The sequence below is a fragment of the Pongo abelii genome, chromosome 6, assembly GCF_028885655.2.
Source record: "Pongo abelii isolate AG06213 chromosome 6, NHGRI_mPonAbe1-v2.0_pri, whole genome shotgun sequence".
Classification (NCBI taxonomy): Eukaryota; Metazoa; Chordata; class Mammalia; order Primates; family Hominidae; genus Pongo; species Pongo abelii.
The window spans coordinates 12,133,272-12,159,858 of record NC_071991.2 but is presented as its reverse complement, the minus strand read 5'-3'; the positions used below and the strand labels follow the sequence as shown (position 1 = coordinate 12,159,858).

General features: G+C 54.4%; 2 protein-coding genes across 5 annotated transcripts in view; both read left to right on the top strand.

Moving 5' to 3' along the window:
• The window catches only part of RASA4B (RAS p21 protein activator 4B), a 47,219-nt gene extending 23,451 nt beyond the window's left edge, over positions 1–23,768 (top strand). For 2 of the 3 annotated variants that reach the window (XM_024249818.3, XM_054560334.2), the window contains 7 exons: positions 345–489; positions 949–1,118; positions 3,111–3,248; positions 5,905–6,040; positions 9,311–9,431; positions 10,586–10,650; positions 10,762–11,335. In XM_024249818.3, the coding sequence (XP_024105586.2) occupies positions 345–489; positions 949–1,118; positions 3,111–3,248; positions 5,905–6,040; positions 9,311–9,431; positions 10,586–10,650; positions 10,762–10,883 (897 nt within the window). In that variant the 3' untranslated portion in view covers positions 10,884–11,335. Of the gene's footprint in view, positions 1–344; positions 490–948; positions 1,119–3,110; positions 3,249–5,904; positions 6,041–9,310; positions 9,432–10,585; positions 10,651–10,761; positions 11,336–16,386; positions 16,495–20,691; positions 21,200–23,679 lie in introns of those variants that run through there. The other variant, XR_010140646.1, reaches the window with a different exon arrangement.
• On the top strand, positions 20,933–26,489 carry POLR2J (RNA polymerase II subunit J). Of its 2 annotated transcripts, XM_002817810.5 has the most exons (4): positions 20,933–21,170; positions 23,680–23,769; positions 25,449–25,623; positions 26,258–26,489. In XM_002817810.5, the coding sequence occupies exons 1-4, from the start codon at positions 21,118–21,120 to the stop codon at positions 26,291–26,293; spliced, it is 354 nt and encodes a 117-aa protein (XP_002817856.1). In that variant the 5' UTR covers positions 20,933–21,117; the 3' UTR covers positions 26,294–26,489. The 2 variants fall into 2 exon arrangements, with proteins under 2 accessions (XP_002817856.1, XP_063581725.1); XM_063725655.1 differs by having other exon boundaries at positions 25,449–26,489.
• Positions 26,490–26,587: the final 98 nt, after the last annotated feature.

Genomic DNA, 26,587 nt, shown 5'->3' with positions numbered 1-26,587 from the left:
CCCAGCCTGTCGGTGGTGAATCGCGGGACCTTCCAACCCCGGTCTGCTTACTCTCAGGCTGCACCTATGTGCCCGGCACCGGGGTGGGGTACCCAGTGCAGCAGCGTCAGTTAAACCTACAGAGGAAGGCCCAAGTGGTCTCAGTTATCATAAGGCATCAAACTTCATGATCCTCTCCTCCCTGATCCCTAGTGGGGCTGGAGGGGGCCCGTGGGCATGGCCTCTGTCGCCTCTGCCTCCATCTCTCCAGCTGAGTAGCAAAGACTTGGGGGCGGGGTGGGAGGGGGTGCAGTGGCTGGGCCCCTAACCCAGCAGAACCTGGTCCTTCCTGCTGTCACCTCCAGGCAGTCCAGAACGTGGGCAACATGGACACGCCGGCTTCCAGGGCCAAGGAGGCTTGGATGGAGCCGCTGCAGCCCACCGTGCGCCAGGGCGTGGCGCAGCTTAAGGACTTCATCACCAAGCTCGTGGACATCGAGGAGAAGGATGGTGCGCACCGCCCTGCACAGACCCGCCCGCAGCCTACTGCTGACGTTTGCTCCGCCCCTGAGCCCCATGGCCCCACCCACCGCTGTTTGTTCCTCTCGTGGCCCCATCCACCGCCTGCTGTTGACATTTGCCCCACCCCTAGACCCATGGCCTCACCCACCATCATCTGTGCCTGTTGACATTTGCTCCATCCTTGAGCTCCATAGCCCCGCCGCCACCTGCTATTGACGCGTGTCCCGCCTCCAAGCCCATGGCCCTGCCTTCCTCAGTCCACCTGTCACCCCGCTCACCACCTGCTGTTGATGTTTGCTCCGCCCTTGAGCCCCATGACCACGTCCACTACCTGCTGTTCAGATTTGCTCAGCCCTTGAGCCCCATGGCCCCGCCCACTGCTCCGCCCTCCCCGGTCCCGCCCTCATTCACTGGGCTCTCTATTCCCCTCCCTCCCTGGCCTGGCAGAGCTGGACCTGCAGCGGATGCTGAGTTTGCAGGCGCCACCTGTGAAGGAGGGGCCACTCTTCATCCACAGGACCAAGGGCAAGGGCCCCCTCATGTCCTCCTCCTTCAAGAAGCTCTACTTCTCCCTCACTACCGAGGCCCTCAGCTTCGCCAAGACGCCCAGCTCCAAGGTAGGTAAGGAGAGAGGCCGGCAAGTGGGGCTGAGAGGTTATGGCACCTTAGAGGCACCTGTCCTCTTCCTTGGAGCCCACCTGAGGTACCCCCAGGGTCAGAGAAGAAAGCCAGGTGTGCGGCATCTGTACTGCTTATCAGAACCTAGGAGGGCCGGGCACGGTGGCTCACGCCTGTAATCCCAGGACTTTGGGAGGCCAAGGCGGGTGGATCACTTGAGGTCAGGAGTTAGAGACCAGCCTGGCCAACATGGAGAAACCCCGTCTCTACTAAAAATACAAAAAATTAGCCAGGTGTGATGTTGGGTGCCTGTAGTCCCAGCTACTCAGGAGGCTGAGGCACGGGAATCGCTTGAACCCAGGAGGCAGAGGTTGCAGTGAGCCAAGATCGTGCCACTGCACTCTGGGCAACAGAGCAAGACTCCGTCTCAAAAAAAAAAAAAAAAAAAAAAAAGGGAGGAAGATGATCCGACCTTACCATACCAGGTTGTTGAGGATTAAATGAGATGATCTCCCTAAGGGTCCTGACCCAGGGCCTGGCAGGTAGTACTATTTAGGCAAATGGTATTATTAAAGATAGTATGTCACCTGGGCTGCTAGATGAGGAGGAGGCTAGGGCAACTAGGGGAGGCTTCCTGGAAGAGGCAGGAATATAGAAGCACAGAATCTTGGCGTGGGAAGAGATCTCAAAGATCATCTTGTACAGCCCTCTCTGAGTCATGGGTCACCTCCTGCAAGCTCTCTTCTCCCAGGAAGGGCTGAGGACGTACTTCCTCCATGGACCTGGTGACCCCTTGCAGTACACCTGCCCCCAGTCATGCAGGCTATGGGGATGATCTGCCAGTAGTACCCAGCCTAGCCCTGGGCAGGTGAGAGTGGGCTAGGGGTAGGTGAAGAAGCTCATCACCCACCCTGTTCTCAAAGAACCAGCTCAGGGGTCCCACCAGACAAGGGGCCTGCCCCTTCCGACCAAAGACCCCTCAGATGATGATAATTATTTTTTGAGATAGGGTCTTGCTCTGTCACCCAGGCTGTAGCGCAGTGGTGCGATCATAGCTGACTGCAGCCTCGAACTCCTGGGCTCAAGCAATCTTCCTGCCTCAGCCTCCCAAGTAGCTGGGACTATAGGCACGTGCCACCAAGCCCAGCTAATTTTCTTTAACTTTTTTTGCAGAGATAGGGTCTTGCTATGCTGCCCAGGCTGGTCTCAAACTCCTGGCCTCAAGTAATCCTCCCGCCCCAGCCTCCCAAAGCATTCAGATGATTATTATACATCTTCCTTGCCAGGTTTGAAAGATTTGACTACATGGGCATTATTTAATTCTGGTCCCTTTTTTTTTTTTTTTTTGAGATGGAGTTTCGCTTTTGTTGCCCAGGCTGGAGTGCAATGGTGCGATCTCAGCTCACCGCAACCTCCGCCTCCCGGGTTCAAGCGATTCTCCTGCCTCAGCCTCCCGAGTAGCTGGGATTACAGGCATGCGCCACCATGCTCGGCTAATTTTGCATTTTTAGTAGAGATGGGGTTTCTCCATATTTGTCAGGCTAGTCTCGAACTCCCAGCCTCAGGTGATCCACCGGCCTCGGCCTCCCAAAGTGCTGGGATTACAGGCGTGAGCCAGTGCCCCCAGTCAGGATATGACTATTAGAGCCTGGGACTACAAAAACAAGTTGGAAAATTAATAAATGCAAAGTCACAAAGCCTTGGCCACGGCTGGATTGGCTTTGTAGCCCAGAGAATGCTGGCTGTCCAGACACTACCCCAAAGCTCACACCTCCCAGGCCTTCTGGGAGTTCCCCCCTGAGAAGCCAGGTCCTCCCCTCCCAGTTGCTGGGCACTTGGTCACCATCAGTCTGTGCTCTGCCCTGGCTGAGGTCACTCTGGGTCTCCCACACCTACCCCTGGTGCTGCAGAAGGGGAGGCTGAGGCCCAGAGATGGGGAATGGAATGGCCTTGGCTAGGTCCCTGAGCCTTCTCCTCCCCGCCTGTCCCAGAAAAGCGCCCTCATCAAGTTAGCCAACATCCGGGCAGCGGAAAAGGTGGAGGAAAAGAGCTTTGGCAGCTCGCACGTCATGCAGGTCATCTACATGGACGACGCCGGAAGGCCCCAGACTGCCTACCTGCAGTGCAAGGTGTGGGGAGGGGAGCGGGTGCTGTGGGAGTGGCCTGAGCACTGTGGGAGTGGCTTGGGTGCTATGGGAGTGGCCTGGGTGCTGTGGGAGTGGCATGAGCCCTGTGGGAGTGGCCTCAGTGTTGTGGGAGAGGCCTGGGTGCTGTGGGAGTGGCATGAGCCCTGTGGGAGTGGCCTGAGTGTTGTGGGAGAGGCCTGGGTGCTGTGGGAGTGGCCTGAGCTCTATGGGAGTGGCCTGGGTGCTGTGGGAATGGCCTGGGTGCTGTGGGAGTGGCCTGAGCTCTGTGGGAGTGGCCTGGGTGCTATGGGAGTGCCCTGGGTGCTGTAGGAATGGCCTGGGTGCTGTGGGAGTGGCCTGAGCTCTATGGGAGAGGCCTGGGTGCTGTGGGAGTGGCCTGAGCTCTATGGGAGTGGCCTGGGTGCTATGGGAGTGCCCCGGATGCTATGGGAGTGGCCTGGGTGCTGTGGGAGTGGCCTGGATGCTATGGGAGTGCCCTGGGTGCTGTGGGAATGGCCTGGGTGCTGTGGGAGTGGCCTGAGCTCTGTGGGAGTGGCCTGGGTGCTGTGGGAGTGGCCTGAGCTCTGTAGGAGTGGCCTGGGTGCTATGGGAGTGCCCTGGGTGCTGTAGGAATGGCCTGGGTGCTGTGGGAGTGGCCTGGGTGCTGTGGGAGTGGCCTGAGTGGACTGGATGAGAAAAGAGTTGATTGAGCCTCTCGCCCCCCTACCAGCTACATCAGGCACCGCAGGGTATGTCTAATCTGGGAGGTGTCAGGGACAGGTGTGTGTGTGTTGTCCAGGGGTCTGAGCCCCCAGGAGGCCATGGCCCATGTCTTTCCCAGAGCATCCATGTGTAGGTCTGTGTGTGGGCCAGTGCACAGACAGGTGCATCCCCATGATGTGAAATTTGCATGTGCACCCGTTTGTTGGAAACTATTTCCAGATAACTGAGATGGGGGCCAGGCACGCTGGTTCATGCCGATAATCCCAGCGTTCTAGCCGGGGCAACAGAGCAAGACCCTGTCTCTAAAACAGAAAGTCTGAGCTGGCACCTGTGCGTTTCTGTGTCTGTATCAATGCCTAATAATCAAACGTTATGCTCTGTGTGGCTCTGGGTGCATGTTCTCAAATAACCTTCTCATCTGTTCCTTCATTAACTCATTCATTCGTTTATTTAAAAAATACTTACTGAGCACCTCCTAGGTTCCAGGCGTGATTCTAGGTGAGGGGATACAGTGGCAGATGAGGCAGAGTCTTGCCCTCATGGAGCTGATATCCCGGGGAGAAGATGGGCCAATAAATACATGTTTCAAATGTCGGTCCAGGCACAGTGGCTTATGCCTGTAGTCCCAGTGCTTTAGGAGGCTGAGGTGGGAGGATCACTGGAGGCCAGGAGTTTGAGAACAGCCTGGCCAATGTAGCAAGACCCCATCTCTACAAAAAAAAATTAGCCAGCCATGATGGCATGCACCTGTGATTCCAGCTACTTGGGAGGCTGAGGCAGGAGGATAGCCTGAGCCCAGGAGTTGGAGGCTGCAGTGAGTTGGAGGTTGTAGTGAACTATGATCACAATACTGCACTCCAGCCTAGGCAACAGAGTGAGACCCTGTCTCTTAAAAGAAAAGAAAAGTCAAATTGTGATAGTGACTTGAAGGGAACCAGAAGAGACTGAGGGAGCAAGGGAGGGAACAGAGTGGGGTATAGGAGGGAGCGGTCTGCCCTATTAAGAGTGGCCAGGGAGAATATGAAAATTAGCTGGGTGTGGTGGCGCGTGCCTGTAGTCCCAGCTACTCAGGAGGCTGAGGCAGGAGAATCGCTTGAACCTGGGAGGTGGAGGTTGCGGTGAGCCGAGATCGAGCCACTGCACTCCAGCCTGGTAACAGAGCAAGACTCTGTCTCAAAAAAAAAAAAAAAACCTTAAAAAATTAAAGAGTGGTCAGGGAAGACCTCTGATGGGTGGCATTCGAGCAGGGACCTTGTAGGAGGGTGACCCAGATGTGTATCTAGGGCAGGGACATGTGAGACAAGTAGGAAGCCTGCAGCTGGAGGGGGGTTGGTTTCTTCTGGGTGTGACCGTCATGGCCTGTGGGGAGGAAGTCACAGACCTGTCCCTCTGTGCCCTTCCCTCTAGGGGTTCCCTTTTGTGTCAGGGGCCAGAGCCACAGGGAAAAGTAGTGATATCAGGGCCACCAAATATATTTGGCGGGTTCTGGAATACCTACAAGCGTGGCCAAGGGGCCAGCAGCGGCTGAAATCCCGCCCACACTGGCCTCCTGGGCTCCTACCATCCCGGTGCCTTCTTCAGGGACAAGTAGAGCTGCTGCCACCAAAAAGACAAGACAGGTAGGAGAGGAGAGGATGAGGTCTTGCTGTGTTGCTCAGGCTGGTCTTGAATTCCTGGGCTCAAGCGATCCTCCCACCTCGGCCCCCCAAAGTGCTGGGATTATAGGAGTGAGCCACTGCACCTGCTCTCCAGGCCATGTCCCCGGGCGTGGGTCATGTTCCACTGGAGGAAGGGCAGCCTCTCCTAATTCATTCAAAGCTGCTGGGTTGGGGTGGTGGTGAACATGGCGTCTGGTGTGGTACAGGAGCTCCGAGTTAGGAGGGCTTCCTAGAGGAGGTGACGTCTGAACAGGCCTCCCCCTCCATGTCCCCTGCAGTGTGTGAATGAGCTGAACCAGTGGCTGTCTGCACTGCGGAAGGTGAGCATCAACAACACCGGCCTGCTGGGCTCCTACCACCCTGGCGTCTTCCGTGGGGACAAGTGGAGCTGCTGCCACCAAAAAGAGAAGACAGGTGGGAGAGGAGGCCTGGGCCCCGGGCTCTGCATCCGTCCACTGCAAGATTGGGCCTCTGGCTGAACGACGGGGCCCTGAGCCCTGCTGTGCACCTGCAGGGACCTAACCCAAGCAATGCTGGCCCCTCCAGGAGCTCTGGGCAGAAAGGGTGCCATGGACCAGGTGGTTTGGGAAATGCCACGTGATGTGTGTGGTGCATATGAGTGAATTCGCTGAAGGCTCTAAGGAGGCCCGAAAACACATTAGAATCCCGTTTCTTTTTATTTCTTCTTCTTTTTTTTTTTTTTTTTTTCAGACAGACTTTCACTCTGTCCCCCAGACTGGGGTGCAATGGCACGATCTCAGCTCACCGCAATCTCCACCTCCAAGGGTCAAGCAATTCTCCTGCCTCAACCTCCCCAGTAGCTGGGATTACTGGCACTCGCCACCAAGCCTAGCTAATTTTTTTGTATTTTAACTAGAGATGGGGTTTCACCATGTTGGTCAAGCTGCTCTTGTTTTTTGTTGTTGTTGTTGTTTTTTGATACTGAGTCTCGCTCTATCATCCAGGCTGGAGTGCAGTGGTGCAATCTTGGCTCACTGCAACCTCCGCTTCCCAGGTTCAAGTGATTCTCCTGCCTCAGCCTCCCAAGTACTACAGGCACAAGCCACTGCACCCAGCTAATTTTTGTGTTTTCAGTAGAGATGAGGTTTTACCATGTTGACCAGGCTGGTCTTGAACTCTTGACCTCATGATCTGCCCTCTTCGGCCTCCCAAAGTGCTGGGATCACAGGTGTGAGCCACCATGCCCAGCCTAGAGTTCCATTTCTAACGTGGTTTAACCCAGCACTTCCCAAACTCATTTGACAGGGAACCCTACTCTTCCCCAAGGAGCTTCTTACAGAACTGGTGTTCTCAGGAACACATTCGAGGAACCCCCTGCTAATGAGAGCCAGAGAGCCCCTGGATTCACACACTCCAATGCTGGCCATCTGAATCCGGAGCTGTGGGTGGGAGGGGACCCTGAGACTTGGGCACTAGAGGGATGGCATAGAGGAGCTTCTAGAAGGACTCCATACTGTGTAGTACTCTAGCTTCTAGCACCTGTGGTTCTTGAGCACTTGAAATGTGGCTTGAGGAGCCGAGGGGTTTTTTTTTTGTTTAATTTTTTAAAACAGGGTCTTGCTCTGTTGCCCAGGCTGGAGTGCAGTGGCACGGTCATAGCTCACTGCGGCCTCCAACTCCTGGGCTCAAGCAATCCTCCTGCCTCAGCCTCAGAGTAGGCTGGCACTACCGGCATGCATCACCACACCTGGCTCATTTAAAAAAATTTTTTTAGAGGTGGGGTCTTGCTATGTTGTCCAGGCTGGTCTTGAATTCCCAGGCTCAAGCAATCCTCCTGCCTCAGCCTCCCAAAGTGCTGGGATTGTAGGAGTGAGCCACCACATCTGGCCTGAGTTTTACATTTTTAAAAATGTTGTTTTGGCCGGGTGTGGTGGCTCACGCCTGTAATCCTAGCACTTTGGGAGGCCAAGGTGGGCAGATTGCCTGAGCTCAAGAGTTAGAGACGAGCCTAGGCAACATGGTGAAACCCCATCTCTATTAAAATACAAAAAAAAAATTAGCCAGGCATGGCGGTGTGGGCCTGTAGTCCCAGCTACTCAGGAGGCTGAGGCAGAAGAATTGCTTGAACCTGGGAGGCAGAGGTTGCAGTGAGCCAAGATGGTGCCACTGCACTCCAGCGTGGCGACAGAGCGAGACCCCATCTCAAAAAAAAAAAAAAAAAATAGAAAAGAAACAAACAAAAAAAGTTGTTTTAATTTTAATTAACTCAAATAGCTTCATGTGGCTAGCTGCCACCCTGTAGAACAGCACAGTTCTAGAACTTTCGAGACCTTCTCCCTGTTATCCACACTTACTTTACAGAGTAGACTCAGCACTTCGAGTCCCCTGTCCTTCAGGCCAGGCCAAACCTTGGTCCCCAGAGCCCAGTGTGGCAGAGGCCATCGAAAACTGACCCACCCACTCTAGCCCAGCCCTGGATTTACAGCCAAGCACTGTATAGGGATGGGTGACTCTTTTTGTTTTTGTTTTGGGTTGGGTCTCTCACTCTCTCACCCAGGCTGGAGTGCAGTGGCACAATCATAGCTCACTGCAGCCTTGACCTCCTGGGCTCAAGCCATCCTCCTGCCTCAGCCTCCTGCACAGCTGGGACTACAGGCACATGCTACCATACCCAGCTATTTTTTATTTTATTTTTTTGTAGAGTCGGGGTCTCACTATGTTGCCCAGACTGGTCTTGAACTCCTGGCCTCAAGCTATCTTCCTGCCTCAGCCTCCCAAAGTGCTGGGATTACAGGTGTGAGCCACTGTGCCTGACCTCTTGGTGACTCTTTGCAAGGGCATTGCTGGCTGGCTGATATGACCTGCAGCCTCTGCCTGTAACCATCATAGCGATACTCTCATTATTGGCAAGGTGGGACCCACCGTGGCCCAAGAGACAGGGCCTGTTATTCCAGTGTATGGAGGAGAAGCTGAGGCTTAGGGAAGGCAGATGACTTGGTAAGGTCATAAAGACAGCAAGCTGCAGGACCAGCTCATTCTAAGGCATGAACCCCCTGTGGCCCACCTCACCGTGATGTTAACATTTCAGCCTGCTCCCTTCCAGGCAGACAGCCTTCCAGAAAGTTACCCAGCCCCCTGGCCGGGCGCAGTGGCTCAGGCCTGTAATCCCAGTACTTTGGGAGGCCAAGACGGGTGGATCACGAGGTCAGGAGATCGAGACCATCCTGGCTAACATGGTGAAACCCCGTCTCTACTAAAAATATAAAAAATTAGCTGGGCGTGGTGGCAGGCATCTGTAGTACCAGCTACTCAGGAGGCTGAAACAGGAGAATGGCGTGAACCCGGGAGGTGGAGCTTGCAGTGAGCTGAGATCGCGCCACTGCACTCCAGCCTGGGCGACAGAGCGAGACTCCGTCTCAAAAAAAACAAAAAAAAGTTACCCGGCTCCCTGAGTCATATCCTGATGACATCCACGCTCCACAGTCACGCATCCCGTGGTGCAGGGGCTGACCCCAAGAGAAGCGGCTGCCCCCAGAGGGTGGGGAGCCGAGGCAGGGCCTGGGTCAGACTTAGCAGGCTGTGCTCCCAGCCCAACCCTCACTAGGGACCCCCGAGTGCATCTCTCTCCCCTCCAGGCCTCCGTTTCTCCATCTGTGCAACCCCAATGTTGGACATGGTAGTCCCAAGTGTCTGCTGGTAACTTTGCCCTCTCTGTGCCCCCAGGTCAGGGCTGCGATAAGACCCGGTCACGGGTGACCCTGCAGGAGTGGAATGACCCTCTTGACCATGACCTTGAGGCCCAGCTCATCTACCGGCACCTGCTGGGCGTGGAGGCCATGCTGTGGTGAGTCCCACCCAGAAGAGCCTGTGCAGCCCGGGGAACGCGCCAGGCTTGGGGCTGCTCCGTGGTGGCTGGTCACCTCTCTTCTAATTGGCCACATCTGGGGAGGGCACCAGGAGTACCTCTCTGCAGCATGAGGCCAGCTCAGGTTAGGACAGAGGCCCCAAGGGTCAGGGCCATGCCTGCTTCATGCCGTGTGCTGAGCCCACCTTGCAACCTGCCCAGCTGTTCCCCCCGGGCCCTTGGAGCACAGGAACAGCCTCGGCCAACTCCCTGAGTTTCTTGGCCGTCTTGCTTCATCCAGTGGTTCTCAGCCCTGGCAGAAGCTTAGAAAAAACAGGATGCTTTTAAAGATCAGCTTTAAAAAACAGGATGCCAAGGCCCCATCACTCAGGGTCTCTGGAGATGCGGCCGGTGCCAGGATACTTCAAGGTGATCCAGTGCTTCCCACGCGCTCAGCTTCCCCTGAGCCAACTGAAGCTGGAGCTCGTTCATCTCTCACACCCCTACACTCTGCAAGGAGGAAGGGTGTGGTCCTCCCCATTCCTCATCGACTCTTCCAGAGTTTATCTCTGCCCTCAAAACCCACGAAGGTGGGGCGCGGTGGCTCATGCCTGTTATCCCAGCTCTTTGGGAGGTGGAGGCAGGCAGATCGTTGGAGATCAGGAGTTTGAAACCAGCCTGGCCAACATGGTGAAACCTCTTCTCTACTAAAATTACAAAAATTAACTGATGTGGTGGAGGGCGCCTGTAATCCCAGCTACTCGGGAGGCTGAGGCAGGAGAATTGCTTGAACCCAGGAGATGGAAGTTGCAGTGAGCTTAGATTGCGCCACTGCACTCCAGCCTGGACCACAGAACAAGACTCTGTCTCAAAAACAAAACAAAACAAATGCAAAGGGCCTTCTGGTCAACCCACAGTGGGGTGGGGAGGAGGAGGAGACACGGGGGAGGGAGAAGTTGGAAGGTGGCCCAGGGCCGAGGCTGGGCCCGTGTTTCCTCTTCATAGACTGAAAGAGTCAGCCCTGCCATCACCCCCAGAGCCACCTCTAGTCCAGGAGGCCCATGCTGGGCCACCCCCAGCCTTCCCACAAGGACACCAGAAGCTCTGGCAGGGAGAGTGGAGGCTGCTGGCCCTCACTCTGACCTCCCCCACAGGGAGAGGCACCGGGAGCTGAGCGGGGGCGCAGAGGCAGGCACTGTGCTCTCGAGCCCTGGCGAAGGTAGGTCCTGCCCACCTGGGACTTGCTCGTGGCCCGAGCCCCCTCCAGAGATGCACGGGTGGGATCCTCGCGCTCACTCCCAGGGGCCCTCACGGCTGCCTCTGCCCGCAGCCCCGGAGGACTCACTGGCCCGGCTGCTCCAGGTGCTGCAGGACCTCCGGGAGGCCCATAGCTCCAGCCCAGCCGGCTCCCCGCCCTCAGAGCCCAACTGCCTCCTGGAGCTGCAGACGTGAGGCCTGCCCTGCGCTCCCCTTGCCGAGTCCCCTGCCAAGCGCTCGGAGCCCCGCCCCAGGACGCTCTGCACCCCCTCACCCCAGTCCTCCTCGTTAGGGTGCAGGTCCTAGGTCTCTTCCAAATGGGGGAGGGGGGAGAGTCAGGAATAAGGGGATCCCCAGAAGTGCAGAGCTGAGCAGGCTTGGGCCTGTCATGGCTGGCCTGAAGTGTCCCCGGCTCCCTACAGCCGCTGTAGCCATCACTGCCTCTCCAGGGACCCTCCTCTCCTGCCTAGGACAGACCCAGCCAGAACCACTGCTAGGACGGGCCACACCCAGGGGTCTGGCCTCCAGGGACCTAGAGAATGGGAGGGAGAACGGGGCCCCAGGAGACCCGGCCGCCACCCCACCCGCTACCCTTGGGTGCCACAGGGCTGTGCTGTTGCCAACAGTAAACCTGCTGTTACTGTCCAGGCTCTGGGGTCTTGTGATGAGGGTCTGGGGAGAAAGTGGGCTCGGGGGGACGCCGGAGGCTGTCGGTGGATGTGCCGATGATGGGGCTGACAGCATGGGCTCTGGGCATCCCTGTTCCCCCCTCTTTCTTCTCCCCACTCTTCTGGGGTCGGGGGTTCCTTTCCCTTCCCAGTTGCTGTCCCCACCATGCCCCTGGGTCCCCTCTATCATGTCCCGCAGGCCACAGAGCCCAGTGTCCAACCAGCTGTTCTCTCCTCAAAGCAGCCCCCAAGCAAGTCCCTTCTCTAGGGTGTCCCTGAGGACAGCACAGAGGCGGGACTCAGAGACCCCATTCCTCTTCACGCAGCCCTTACCCCAAGCCCTCTAGTTGTGTGGCTGGCAGTGTTGGCCACGTAGGGGCTCCCATCCCCCCACCGTGGTGTCACATGGGCTGCCAGGCTCAGCTCCCAGCTGCGTCCACAGTGACCTGGATCAGGGCGGGGACAAGGCCTGGACCCTCCTTCTCCAGAAGGCCTTCAGCTCTTGCCTTGCCATGCAGTCACCTCCTTCCCCCTCTGACCCCAGATCCCAAAGGTCCACTGTTGCCCCAGCCCCTTCCTGGCCCCATGGGGTTTCTCTGATGCCTTCATCATAGAGGCCCGGGGCTGGTCCGACGGTCGGCAAAACTTGACTCTGGCCCAGTCCCCACTCTTGGGGACTTAGAGCCCCTGGTGTCCTGGGATCTGGCCTGCCTTTCTTTGGTCAGTCCCTGTGGTCCCCCACCAGCTCCCCCTCCCATAGGGCTGCCCACCAAGCCCTGCCCCCAGCCCAAGAGGAGCCCCCACTGCCTGCAGGGCAGTGATGTCTGGCCACCGGCTCACACCAATGACTTGGTCCTGGGGTGGCAGAAGCAGCAGGTGACAGGAGCAGGGCCCCTGTCCCTCTCTTCCGGCCCTGTGGTACCCAAGCCACACATTGTGACTGCTCTTGGGGCTGACCAGCTGCAGGGACCACCAGCCGCTGCTACTGTGGGCGGCCCTGGGCAGGGTGGGCAGGGCCTTTGTGTGTTATGAGGACACAGAAGTCCCTGAGGCCCCCAGACCTGGCTCAGCCAACCTCCTTCCTCCCGTGGCTGCCCCCCACTCTAAAGCCTCCTCCCTCCCAGTGTCCACTGGCTCCAGGCTCCTCACAACAGCAGCTCATAGACACAGGGCGTCTCCAGGTGGTCCCAGCCCTCCAGGTAGGCGCTGTTTTCACGTCTGCCTGCATCCATTCATTCCTTCATTCCTCACCTTTTTCCTCTATTTTTTTAAGCTACCAGGAAGGAAAGGGAAGAAGAGATCATGAAACTGGGACCCCCAGAAGGGAGGAGTGGGCTTGGAACTTAGACATCCACCTCAGAGCTCAAATAGGTTGTTTAAAATCACATTCAATTTTCAGATGAAGGGGAACTTTATAGTTTTTGTTTTGTTTTGTTTTGTTTTGTTTTGTTTTGTTTTGTTTTGTTTGAGACAGAGTCTCACTCTGTTGCCCAGGCTGGAGTACAAATGGCTTGATCTTGGTTCACTACAACCTCTGCCTCCCAGGTTCAAGCAATTCTCCTGCCTCAGCCTCCCGAGTAGCTGGGACTACAGGCGTGTGCCACCACATCCAGCTAATTCTTGTATTTTTAGGAGAGATGGAGTTTCTCCATGTTGGCCAGACTGGTCTCGAACTCCTGACCTCAGGTGATCTGACCGCCTTGGCCTCCCAAAGTGCTGAGATTACAGTTGGGAGCCACTGTGCATGGCCAGAACTTTATAATAATTAAAAGAGACTTGAAGCTGGGTGTGACGGTGCACACTTGTAGTCTCAGCTACTCAGGAGGCCAAGGCAGAAGGATCACCTTGAGGCCAGGAGTTTAAGGCCAGCCTGGGCAACACAGCAAAACCTAGTCCCTAAAATTAAAAAAAAAAAAAAAAAAAAAAAGGAAAATAAAGGAGACTTGAAATTTTTGAACTAAATAGTGGTGATGGCTACACATTGTGAATGTGATTAACACCACTGAGTTAAACACTTAAAATGGTTAAAATGGCAAATTTTATGTTATACCTATTTTACTACAATAAAAAGTATAAAAAAGAGACGATATTTAGGTGACTTACAGCAACCAATTGCAATAAAACAAAATGTTAAGAAATGATCTTTTTATGAGGCAATTGGAAATGTGAACACTGATCAACTATAGGCTGATTGGAATTATTAATTTTTAAAGGTGTGATAAGATACTGCACTTGGCTGGGCACAGTGGCACATGCCTGTAATCCCAGCTACTTGGGAGGCTGAGGTGGGAGAATCACTCAGGAGTTCGAGACCAGCCTGAGCAACATGGTGAAATCCCCATCTTTACAAAAACAAAAAAACACACAAAAAAGATATTGCAGTTGTGTTGTAAGCGTCCTTATCTTTCAGAGCTACATAGTGGACTATTTATGGAATATTTAGGATAAATGATATAGGCATTTGGGATTTGATGCAAAATGACCCAGAGGCAGGGGTTGGGGGAGAGGTAGAGTTGAGACAAGAGGTAGAGGGGAGAGGTAGAGGTAGCCACGAGCTGATAATTACAGACAAGAGATGCAGAGTATGTGGGGGCTCATTATCCAGCATAGTCTAGCTTTGTGTATCTTTGAACTTTTCAAGAATAAAAAAGCTTAAAAAGTATACATGGCCTGGTCCTACCAGAGACTCACCCAATGCCAGCCTCCAGCCAGGGAGGGCCAAGTTTGCATTTTCACACGCATCTCACACTCCTCTGCACTCTCAACTTGGAGAGCTCCAAACAGGGAGACCCCAAGCCTTGCTGGCTTCTGCCAACCCCCTGAGCAGAAGCATGGGTCCCCCTGATCACCACCCCACCACCCTCATCCTGACCTCACTGTACACAGCAAATCCCAGTGTAATTAACAAGACTGAGAACACCTGTAATCCCAGCACTTTGGGAGGCTGAGGCCGGCAGATCACCTGAGTTCAGGAGTTCGAGACCAGCCTGGCAAACCATGGCCAACATGGCGAAGCCCAGTCTCTACTAAAAACACAGAAATTAGCCAGGTGCAGTGGTGCGCATCTGTAACCCCTACTACTTGGGAGAATCGGATTGAACCTGGGAGGCGGAGGTTGCAGTGAGCCCAGATCGTGCCACTGCACTCCAGCCTGGGTGACAGAGTGATTCTCCATCTCAAAAAAAAAAAAAAAAAAAAAAAAGACAGAGGAGGGGCAGAGTCTTCCAGAACATCTTTTTTTTTTTTTTTTTTTTTTTTTTTTTTTTTTTTTTTTTTTTTTTTGGGACAGAGTCTTACTGTGTTGCCCAGGCTGGAGTGGAGTGGAGTGATCATAACTCACTGCGGCCTCCAACTCCTGAGTTCAAGTGATCCTCCTGCCTCAGCCTTCTGAGTAGCTGGGACTACAGGTGTGCACCATCATGCCCAGCTAATTTTTTGTGCTTTTGGTAGAGACAGGGTCTCACCATGTTGTCCAGGTTGGTCTCCAACTCCTGGGCTCAAGCCATCCTCCCACTTCAGCCTCCCAGAGTGCTGGGATTACAGGACCACCGCACCCAGCCACGAACACATTCTCAACGCTCATCCAAGCAAGCTCTGAGCCTCCCCTCTTTGTCCTTAGCCTAGGACAGCCCCCAGAGTCCCAGGGCTCAGACATGACCCCTGACCTGGCTGCCCACCTAGGTTCTGGGGCAGGGCCAGTGGGGCAGCCCATATACCTTGGCTCTTCCAGGAACTGTATTGAAAGGCAAAGACGGCTGGGCACGGTGGCTCATGCCTGTAATCCCAGTACTTTGGGAGGCCGAGGTGGGTGGATCACCTGAGGTCAGGAGTTAGAGACCAGCCTGGCCGACATGGTGAAACCCTGTCTCTACTGAAAATACAAAAATTAGCTGGGCATGGTGGCAGGTGCCTGTAATCACAGCTACTTGGGAGGCTGAGGCAGGAGAATGCTTGAACCCAGGAGGTGGAGGTTGCAGTGAGCTGAGATTGGGCCACTCCACTCCAGCCTGGGTGACAGATGCTGTCTCAAAAAAAAAAAAAAAAAAAAAAGTCAAGGAGAAATTAAGATTCAAGGGGCCTGCCATCTCCCTCTTCCCTATGGCTTTTGGGGCCATATCAGCCTTTTCTCCTGGCTGCGGCCTTGGTGGATACTATTTCCCCCATAGGCAGCCCACCAGCCCGACCCCTTAGAGCGTCATAGTCTCCTGTGCTCTGCCGTCCTATGGGCTCCTAAGCCTTTTTGCTGGATTGGGTCCCTCTGCTCCCTTCCTGTCCCAAGGCCCTGGGTCCAGGGACAGCTGAGCCTGATGCAGCCCCTACCCCACCCCAAATCACCAGCACCTGGTTCTCTACTTCCTTAGGGGTACACAAAAATCCTCATGCCTGTTGGATCTCCTTGGGTTTCAAGGACATACTATCCAGGAAGTATGGCCTCCAGGGTCTCCTGAGCCTAAATGCAGGCAGTGAAAGGGAAAGAGCCGTGGACTTATTAGGGCTGCAAGTGGATACCTGGATCTTGAGTGCACACACACAGCTACCCTTCTGGCAGCATCCACCACTCCTCTCCTCCCCTCCCCAGATCCTGACCACTGCAGCTGGAAGGGAAGTTAACATCAGTGCATGCCTGGCACTGCCCCCCGGTTCTCCTCTCAGGCCCTGAGCAGAGCTGCCCATAGCCCAGGATGCCACATTGTTTCTGAAGGCCACCTGGAAAAGCGAGAGGAACAGGAGAGGGTATACCTTCCACCTGTCCCGCAAGTCTGTACCACCCCCTCCCAGAGACTTCAAGCCCTGGCATTCAACTGGCGCCTGGGGCAGGTTCCCAGATGTTTTTTGTTTGTTTGTTTTTGTTTTGAGATGGAGTCTGGTTCTGTCGCCCAGGCTGGAGGGCAGTGGTGTGATCTCAACTCACTGCAACCTCCACCTCCTGGGTTGAGGCGATTCTCCTGCCTCAGCCTCCTGAGTAGCTGGGATTACAGGCGCCTGCCACGACTCCCAGCTAATATTTTGTCTTTTTTTTTTTTTTTTAGTAGAGATGGGGTTTCATGGAGTTTCACCATATTGGCCACGCTGGTCTCGAACACCTGACCTCAGATGATCCTTCTGCCTCAGCTTCCCAAAGTGCTGAGATTACAGATGTAAGCCACCGCACCTGGCCTATTTTTTTCTTTTTATTTATTTATTTATTTATTTTGAGACAGAGTCTCCCTCTGTTACCCAGGCTGGAGGATAGTGGCACATTCTCGGCTCACTGCAACCTCCGCCTTCCAAGTTCAAGTGATTCTCCCACCTCAGCCTCCCGCATAGCTGGAATTACAGGTGCCCATCACCACGCCTGACTAATTTTTGTATTTTTAGTAGAGATGGGGTTTCACCATGTTGGCCAGGCTGGTTTTGAACTCCTGAACTCAAGTGATCCGCCCACCTCATCCTCACAAAGTGCTGGGATTACAGGCGTGAGCCATCATGCCCAGTCCCAGATATCTTGAGGATCTGATTGGACCCCCAGGCAGATATCTGCAGCCCAGGGGGCTGGTGTTCACCACAGGGCAGGGCAGGCACCCTGGGAAGGCTTGAGTGGACCCAGCTCACCCAGTACCTGTTTCTCTCAACCTCTTAGGAAATCTGAAACAGGTATGCAGCAACCACCTCCGGACAAGGCCTTTTCAAAGTATAATTTTCAAATACGTAAAAAAGATGACTCATATATATCATGAACACATATCAAAGATCTATTACGCACCAGTTCAGAAAAAGAGTGGGAACTCTGATTCATGGATCATTCTGAGAGGCTGGGTACATGTATTTCGTGTATTTGTAAGCATTCTTTTGTTTTGTTTTGTTTTGTTTTTGAGACAGGGTCTCGCTCTGCCACCCAGACTGGAGTGCAGTGGTGCAGTCACAGCTCACTGCAGCCTCTTCCTCCTGGGCTCAAGCAATCCCATTGCTTCAGCCTCCCAAGTAAATGGAACTACAGGCACACACTCCTATGCCCAGCTGATTTTTTAAATTTTTAGTGGAGACAAGATCTTGCTATATTGCCCGGGCTAGTTTCAAACTCCTGGGCTCAGGCAATCCTCCCTCAGCCTCCCTAAGTGCTCGGACTAGCAGATGTGAGCCACTGTGCCTGGCCTGTAAGCATTTTAAGAGAAGAATGCTAGAATAAGATTGTGATATTACATACAAAACTGGTTAATTAATGAAGTTTTCTTTTCTTTCTTTTTTTTTTGAGACGGAGTCTCATTCTGTCATCCAGGCTGGAGTACAGTGGTGCGATCTTGGCTCACTGCAACTTCCGCCTCCCGGATTCAAGCAATTCTCCTGTCTCAGCCTCCCGAGTAGCTGGGATTACAGGCGCTCACCACCACGCCCAGCTAATTTTTGTATTTTTAGAGATTGGGTTTCACCATGTTGGCCAGGATGTTCTCCATCTCCTGACCTGGTGATCCGCCCACCTCGGCCTCCCAAAGTGCTGGGATTACAGGCATGAGCCACCGCGCCTGACCATGAAGTTTTCTTTCCTACGGGATAGAAACCCACAAGCTAATAAGTAACTTCAGTGTCTGGGCTGTAACCAAACAATAAATAGCAAAGTCAACACAAGCACAATCCCCAAGATGAGGATCAGCAAACGTTTTCTGTAAAGGACCAGACATGCAGCTCTCAGTCATAACCACCATGCCATGTAGCATGAAAGCAACCACAGCCAATGTGTAACAAATTAGCATGGTGTGTGTGGCCAGGGGCAGGGCTCATGCCTATAATCCCAGCACTTTGGGAGGCCAAGGCGAGAAGATTGCTTGAGGTCAGAAGTTCGAGACCAGCCTGGGCAACAAAGTTGGACCCCCATCTCTACAAAAAGTAAAAAAAAAAAACACAACAACTAGCAGGGCACTGTGGTGCCTGCCTGTGGTCCCAGGTACTGGGGAGGCTGAGGCAGGAGGACTCCTTGAGCCCAGAAGCTTGAAGCTGCAGTGAGCTATGATCTCGCCACTGCACTCCAGCCTGGACAACAGAGCTGAGATCATGCCACTGCACTCCAGCCTGGGCGACAGAGCGAGACTCTATCTTAAAAAAAAAAAAAAAAAAAAAAGGAAAAAAAAAGTGATAAGGGTAATAATTCCCTGAGGATATAACCTCCACACTTCTGGGTCACCCTGGAAAAGCTTGGGTCAAGGATGCTACCCTTGGCTAGGAACAGTTGCTCACACCTGTAATCCCAGCACTTTGGGAGGCTGAGTGCAGTGGCGCAATCTCGGCTCACTGCAACCTCTGCCTCCCGGGTTCAAGCAATTCTCCTGCCTCTGCCTCCCAAGTAGCTGGGATTACAGGTGCACGCCACCACACCCGACTAATTTTTTGTATTTTTAGTAGAGATGAGGTTTCACCATGTTGGCCAGGCTGGTCTCGAACTCCTGACCTCAAGTGATCCGCCCGCCTCAGCCTCTCAAAGTGCCAAAGTGCTAGGATTACAGGCGTGAGTCACCATGCCCGGCCTACCCGTATCACTTTCTGTTCCTCTCCAGTTAAAGAGGTGCCCACCCACTTCGCCTGGAAAGTCAGATTCTGTGTGGGGCTGTTGCAGAATGAGATTTCCTCCTGCCAGGGTGCAAGAACTCAAGTAGGAAATGCCTTCCCAGAAGGGGTAGAAGCTCCAGATCTCCTCGGCACTGTAGCTGCTGCCCAGCCTTGGAGAAACAGCTGCCAAACTGTTAGGGCTCTGGTAGCTCATCTGAGACCCCAGTCCCTGTTGCTTCAAACAGCTCAAGGAGGGCCTTTATGCTAAACTGTAGTCTGCAAAACAATGAAACCAAAAAGGGTAAGATACACTTATCCACCTGTAGGGTCCAGCCCCACAGGGTCTGTGGGTCTCTCCCCATGTGCAGAGATGAGAGAGCGTAGAAATAAACACACAAGACAAACAGATAAAAGAAAAGACAGCTGGGCCCGGGGGACCACTACCACCAAGACGCGGAGACTGGTAGTGGCCCCGAATGCCAGGCTGCACTGATATTTATTAGATACAAGACAAAGGGGCAGGATAAGGAGAGTGAGTCACCTCCAATCATAGGTAAGGCCACATGGGTCACGTGTCCACTGGACAGGGGGCCCTTCCCTGCCTGGCAGCTGAGGCAGAGAGAGAGAGGAGACAAACAGAGACAGCTTACACCATTATTTCTGCTTATCAGAGACTTTTAGTACTTTCACTAATTTGCTGCTGCTATCTAGAAGGCAGAGCCAGGTGTACAGGATGGAACATGAAGGCGGACTAGGAGCGTGACCACTGAAGCACAGCATCACAGGGAGACGGTTAGGCCTCCGGGTAACTGCGGGCCGGCCTGTGGAGGAGTAGAGTCTTTTCTAAACTCCCCCAGGGAAAGGGAGACTCCCTTTCCTAGTCTGCTAAGTAGCGGGTGTTTTTCCTTGACACTAACGCTACAGCTAGACCACGGTCGGCTTGGCAACAGGCGTTTTCCCAGATGCTGGCGTTACCGCTAGACCAAGGAGCCCTCTGGTGGCCCTGTCCGGGCATAACAGAAGGCTCGCACTCTTGTCTTCTGGTCACTCCTCACTATGTCCCCTCAGCTCCTATCTCTGTATGGCCTGGTTTTTCCTAAGTTATGATTGTAGAGCGAGGATTGTTATAATAGTGGAATAAAGACTAATTACTACAAACTAATGATTAATGATTCATATATAATCATATCTAAGATCTATATCTAGTATAACTATTCTTATTTTATATATTTTATTATACTGGAACAGCTCGTGCCCTCGGTCTCTTGCCTCAGCACCTGGGTGGCTTGCCACCCACATCCACCAAGTGCACTTTGGGAGGCTGAGGCGGGAGGACTGCTGGAGGCCAGGAGTTCAATACCAGCCTGGGCAACATAGGGAGACCCCCCCATCCCCCCCAAAAAAAATGGCTAGGTGTGACAGCACATGCCTGCAGTCCTATCGGGAGGCTGAGGGAGGAGGATCTCTGGAGCCCAGGAGTTGGAGGCTGCATGATGGCGCCACTGTACTTCAGCCTGGGTGACAGAGGGAGACACTGCCTCTAAATAAATAATATATAAAAAGATATACGTAACCCTCCGGGCTCCCCTCTCACTGCTGTATACACCTGCCTCCTTCTGCATCCCTCACCCAATTGTCCCTCCCGGCTAACAAGCCGGCGGCACCCCCCAGGCAGGGGTCCTGCAGCAGTCGGTGTAGGCAGCCTGGGCAGGGGGTTTATCATAGATCTGCCTCTGGCCACGAGACCTTCTTCTGCTCCCCCTACGGCTGCTAGCCGCAGCTGTCCACTACCCCCTAGCTTTATTCTCTCTGTTCAGGGGCCTCCTGCTGCGCACTCCAAGGGGGTGCACGTTTCCAAAGAGAGATCAAGGGACATGGGGAACGGAGAAAGGTACAGCTTGAAGTTCCCGCTCAGCCAGGACTAGGAGACCTCTGTAGGGGCAGAACAGCCCTCCCGGCGCTCTGAGCATGCGCCGAAAAGCGCACACGGGGAAAGCCATACCGGGGGGAAGGCCGGCGGCGGCGGGGGGTCGGGGGGAGCCTCTCGACTGACGCATGCGCAGAGGCACCGGCCTCTCGGGCTTTTCTCGCGCCTGCGCAAGATCTTCCAGCCCGACAGAGGGCGATGAGCCGATCCTTACGCGGGTTTGCCCCGCCGGAGTAATCCGGAAGACGCTTCTTATTAGGGCTCTGGAGGCGGTGGCTGTGGACACTTGGGGTCTGGACGCGACGGCGGCGGGAGCATGAACGCCCCTCCAGCCTTCGAGTCGTTCTTGCTCTTCGAGGGCGAGAAGAAGTAAGTGACGCCGGCAGCGGCGGGCCGAGGTGCGCGGGCCTGCGACTGTCGCATTCTGGGGTGTCTCTTGCCCCGGGAGGGAAACAGCTTTTGCTTGATCGTCCGCTCGGCCTGTGTCGGCCAAATTTAAGGCCGTTCCGCGAGGCAGTGGCGAGTGTGTCCATTTTGCAGATGAGGACACTGAGGCTTGGAGGCGAGCAAGTTGTCCCGGACACACAGGAAGTGGCGGGGCTTGTATTCGAACCCAGAGTGTCTGGTTCTCCATAGCCCTTTTTCTCTGGGATCTGGCAGCTTCCTCTCTTGTCTCTTGCCCGCCATCTCCATCCTCCATCCCCTCCGATCTGTCAGCGGCCTGCGTAAAAGCCGCAGTGGCTCCTCGCTGCCTGCAGGTTGAAGGAGTCCAGGGGAGAGAGCTTGGGTTCGGCTAAGTGGGGACTTAGCTACTCTGTATCTGTGGGCGAGTGGCGTGACCTGTCGGAGGCCCTGTTTCCTCATCTGGAAGATGAGTTTATTACTGTACTTAAACATGGGATTCAGGCCGGGTGCGGTGGCTCACGTCTGTAATCCCAGCACTTTGGGAGCCCGAGGCGGGCGGATCACCTGAGGTCAGGAGTTCAATACCAGCCTGACCAACATGGAGAAACCCCGTTTCTACTAAAAATCCAAAATTAGCCGGGCGTGGTGGCAGATGCCTGTAATCCCAGCTACTCAGAAGGCTGAGGCAGGAGAATCACTTGAACCTGGGAAGTGGAGGTTGAGGTGAGCGGAGATCACGCCATTGCACTCCAGCCTGAGCAACAAGAGCGAAACTCCGTTTCAAAAAACAAAAAAGGGATCTGGCCAGGTGCGCTGGTTCACGCTTTTAATCCCAGCACTTTGGGAGGCTCAGGTGGGAGGATTGCTTGAGCACAGGAGTTACAGGCTGCAGTGAGCTGTGATCGCATCAATGCACTCCAGCCTGGGTGACTGAGCGCAATCCTGTCTCAAAATAAAAAGAATTGGATGAGGTAATTTGTGTAAAGCTCTTGGTCCAAAGCTCAGCACCTGGAAGACCTCATAACCATTGGCTCTTATTGTTCCCAGGTTGGCGTGCAGAGGTCTTGGTCTGGCCCTTGCCAGCCACTTCGGCCTCCTTTAGAGCAGACTCTCAACTGGGGTCCATTTGGCCCCACAAGGGACATGTGGCAATAACTGGGAACATTATTCGTTGTCAAAGGGGGTTATGACTGGAATCTACTGGATAGACGTCAGGGATGCTGCTGATGTCCTACAATGTCCACAAGACAGCACCCCACAAGAAAGAATTATGCACCCTAAAATGTGTGTGGTGTCAACCTGGAGAAACCACCTTAGAAAAAAGGATATTCAACTTGATACTTCTCACCTGTGTGAGATTTTACTGTCAGCCTAGTTGCCCTCAAATTGAGTGTGCATTAGAATCACCTGAAGGGCTTCTTAAACCATAGATCCCTGCGCCCCACCTCCAGAGTTCTGGGTCCAGTAAGTGGGAGGTCGGAGACTCTAACAAGTTCCCAGGGGATTCTGATGCTGCCTATCTGGGAGCTGCACTTTGAAAACCACTTGTCTTGGAAAATCCAATGAAGTTTCCTGTCTTTGTCCATCTAAGCGTTCACTAAAATCATAGTAAATGCCAGAGCATGACTTGTTCTGGGGAATGGATGGAAGGACTACACAGTCCAGCCAGGGGGATGGTTGCTTTCGGAACTCACAGGGTCAGGACCAGCCTCACCGTGTAACTTCAGGGCCTCCCTTCTTCACCTTTTGGTTGCTTCATTATGTTGGCATAAGAAAAAAGGAACAGGCCAGGCATGATGACGTGCACCTGTGGTCCCAGCTACTCAGGAGGCTAAGGCGGGAGGATCACTTTAGCCGAGGCGTTGGAGGCTGCAATGAGCTATGATCACACCATTGCACTCCAGCCTGGGCAGCAGGAGGGATCATTTGAGGTGAGGAGTTCAAGACCAGCCAGGACAACAAAGCAAAACCCCATCTCTACCGAAAAAAAAAAAAGGAATTCAGAAAAGGCCAAGGTTCCATAGTCCTGGGGTAGCAGGAAGTAGGGGACCGGGTTGGCGAGGCCTGTATGGGATGAAGAGATTGAGAAAGGCCTCCAGGAGGAGGCAGAGCTTATTTTTCCTGTTTATTTTTATATTTTTGATACAGAGTTCCACTCTGTTGCCCAGGCTGGAGTGCAGTGGCATGATCTCGGCTCACTGCAACTCCACCTCCCAGGTTCAAGTGATTCTCCTGCCTCAGTCTCCCAAGTAACTAGGACTACAGACATGGATCACCACACTCAGATAATTTTTTTTTTTTTTAGTACAGACAGGGTTTTGCCATGTTGGGCAGGCTGGTCTTGAACTTCTGACCTCAGGTCATCCATCCACCTCAGCCTCCTAAAGTGTTGGGATTACAGGCACGAGCCACCACACCTGGCCAGGAGGAGGGGAGCCCCTGCCCCTCATCTGTGGCCTCTGTGTCTTCCTAGGATCACCATTAACAAGGACACCAAGGTACCCAATGCCTGTTTATTCACCATCAACAAAGAAGACCACACACTGGGAAACATCATTAAATCGTAAGTTTCCTGTCATAGGCTCTCAGGGGCTGCGTTTAATGGGCCCCTCTGGGCAAAGCGCAAGTTCCAAGATCTTCCTCAGTCTCTCTGAGTTACAGGAAGTCCTTCTGGGGGCTTGCTCTGGGCATTTTATAATCTTGGTACCTTTTTATCAAAATGACACCGACCTCCATGTGTTCACATAAGCCATGCTTCTGTAGTGGCTTATTCTGTAAATGAACACGTGCGTTTACATTCACTGTTTTTTTTTTTTTTTTTTTTTTTTTTTGAGATGGAGTTTTCTCTCTTTGTTGCCCAGGCTGGAGTACAATGGCGCGATCTTGCTCACTGCAACCTCCGCCTCCTGGGTTCAAGTGATTCTCCTGCTTCAGCCTTCCTAGTAGCTGGGACTACAGGCACACGCCACGATGCCCGGCTAATTTTTGTATTTTTAGTAGAGTCAGGGATTCACTCTGTTGGCCAGGCTGGTCTCGAACTCCTGACCTCAGGTGATCCCCCGCCGGCTTCCCAAAGTGCTGGGATTACAGACGTGAGCTACTGCGCCTGGCCTTACATTCACCATTAAGTGCACGTTCTGTAAATGAACGAGCAGCAGATTCCAGCACAGTAGGCCTGTGTGTTATTCATGCTGAGGGGCATTGAAAAGCAGTCAAGATTAGCTCCCCTCATGCCACCCGTTTGTGACCTCAGTGCCACCTGGGCTTCTAAAATGTATGTGGCAGAGACTAGAACTTCTGTTTAACAAGAGAAGTAGGAGAGTTCTGTGGCTATCCAGTGCCCCTCATGGGCGCACTGCATTGGTTGGTGGGTGTTTGTTTATACCAATGAGGTCCTAGCCAGGTGGTTGGTCAGGGATGTGTCTGCCATTCTGGCCCAGGGACTTGTCATTTTACTGTAGACTTGGCTCTTCCCTCTGGTGCCACCAGCGAAGCCAGGCCTTTCCCCATCTGTGAGTGGGGTCTGCCCAGTCTCCTGGTGTGGTCGGGCATGGGGATGGAGGACTCCTGCCCGGAGCCCAGCCAGTGGGGCACCCAAGCTCTCCTGGGGCCCTGCTGCTCCCCTGCTGTTGAGCCTAGTGTTGCCACCTATGCACGGGTTCCCCTCGTGGTGCTCACACCACTCTGAGCCGCTCTAGAGGAGACCCCTGCGTGCCCAGGGCACAGTACGTGACGCAGCCCCATGGCACAGGGCCCAGTGTGTGTGGCCAGCCGCTGGCAGCTGTGCTGCTCGGAGGGTGGAGTTCCATTTGCATTCCACTCACTGCTGGGAGCTGGCCCTCCTCTCCTGCTGCCTTTATTTGCTGCGTGGATGCTCTTTGCGGGCTTTTTGGTTCGAAGTCACTGAACACTGGCTGGACATTCCCTGCCTGGGAGATCTCTTTGCCAGCACTGCGGTGCCCGGTGGGAAGAGGTTGCTGGAATCCGTTTCCAGCTCAGGTCCTTCAACTTTATGGATGTGGAGGGTGTCGGGGACCGTGTGTGTGGCGGGGGTAGGGTGTCCCCACATGAGGTATCTTCCTAAAAGTGTTACTTTCCTTGAAGACTTTTGGGGAAAAAAGTTGGGGGGGATTTTTGGCTAGAAAGTCTGTTCTTCTGCTCTGAGCTGGCTGCTACCCAGCTTGGGCCTGAGCCCCAAGGGCACGAGGCTAGACCCTCACACTGTCTGTCCCTGGACCTCAGACAACTCCTAAAGGACCCGCAGGTGCTATTTGCTGGCTACAAAGTCCCCCACCCCTTGGAGCACAAGATCATCATCCGAGTGCAGACCACGCCGGACTACAGCCCCCAGGAAGCCTTCACCAACGCTATCACCGACCTCATCAGCGAGCTGTCCCTGTTGGAGGAGCGCTTCCGGGTGAGGGCGGGGCCTGGAGGGGCAGATGGGATGGGCTGGACACTGGCCCGTGTGCCCAGGCCTGGGACAGCCCTGGCCTGTTTCTTCGGAGGTCCTGGGGGAGAGGTGGCAGTGATGGAAGAGCAGGGACTTCCACCACAGGCTCGAGGGGTTGTGGAGTCCAGGCCTGTGGCTCCCGTCGGGACTTCCGTAGCACTGCAGGGTCCCTCGGGTGCTGTGGGTCAGATCGGGGCGGGGACCTGCTGTCCTTTTGGGGGTGCTCTTCTATGTCCCTTGTCGGTGGTCGGCAAGGCCTGGTCCTTCCAGGCCTCTGGGAGGCAGCTCACCCCAGGGTGGCCCACGCCTGTTCCTGGCAGGGCGCCTGAGAGTCTAGAACAGTTTAGAGGGGAAAGAGCCACAGCTTGGGGGATTTCAGTGTCTGAGTCATCTGCTCACCAGGAAGCCTCTGTGGCTGCCATAGAGAACTGCTGGATTGGGCCAGCTGGGAGGGCCCTTCGTCTGCTCCACTGTCCTGGGGAGTGTGGCCCATGGCTGCCTTCCAGGAAGGGCCTGGCTGGGGGATGCTGGGCCTGTGTTTCCAGCGTCCTTGCCCCAGCCGTTCTAGCTCAGTCTCCGCCGCCTTCTTCTCTCCCAGGTGGCCATAAAAGACAAGCAGGAAGGAATTGAGTAGGGGCCAGAGGGGGCTCTGCTCGGCCTGTGAGCCCCGTACCTACCTGTGCCCGCCTCCACTCCAGGTACCATGCCGAAGAGAGCGGCCAGTCCCAGCCATGGCCCGCCTTGTGGCCAGCCCTCACCCTGACACCGACGTGTCGTGTACATAGATTAGGTTTTATATTCCTAATAAAGTATGGCGGAAGAGACCTGGATGTGGACTTGAGCAGCGGTGACTTCACAAGCAAATGGATTGTCAGTCAGGCTTGATGCAGGCAGATGACCTGTTTCAGGGCCTCCGGTTGGCAGGGAT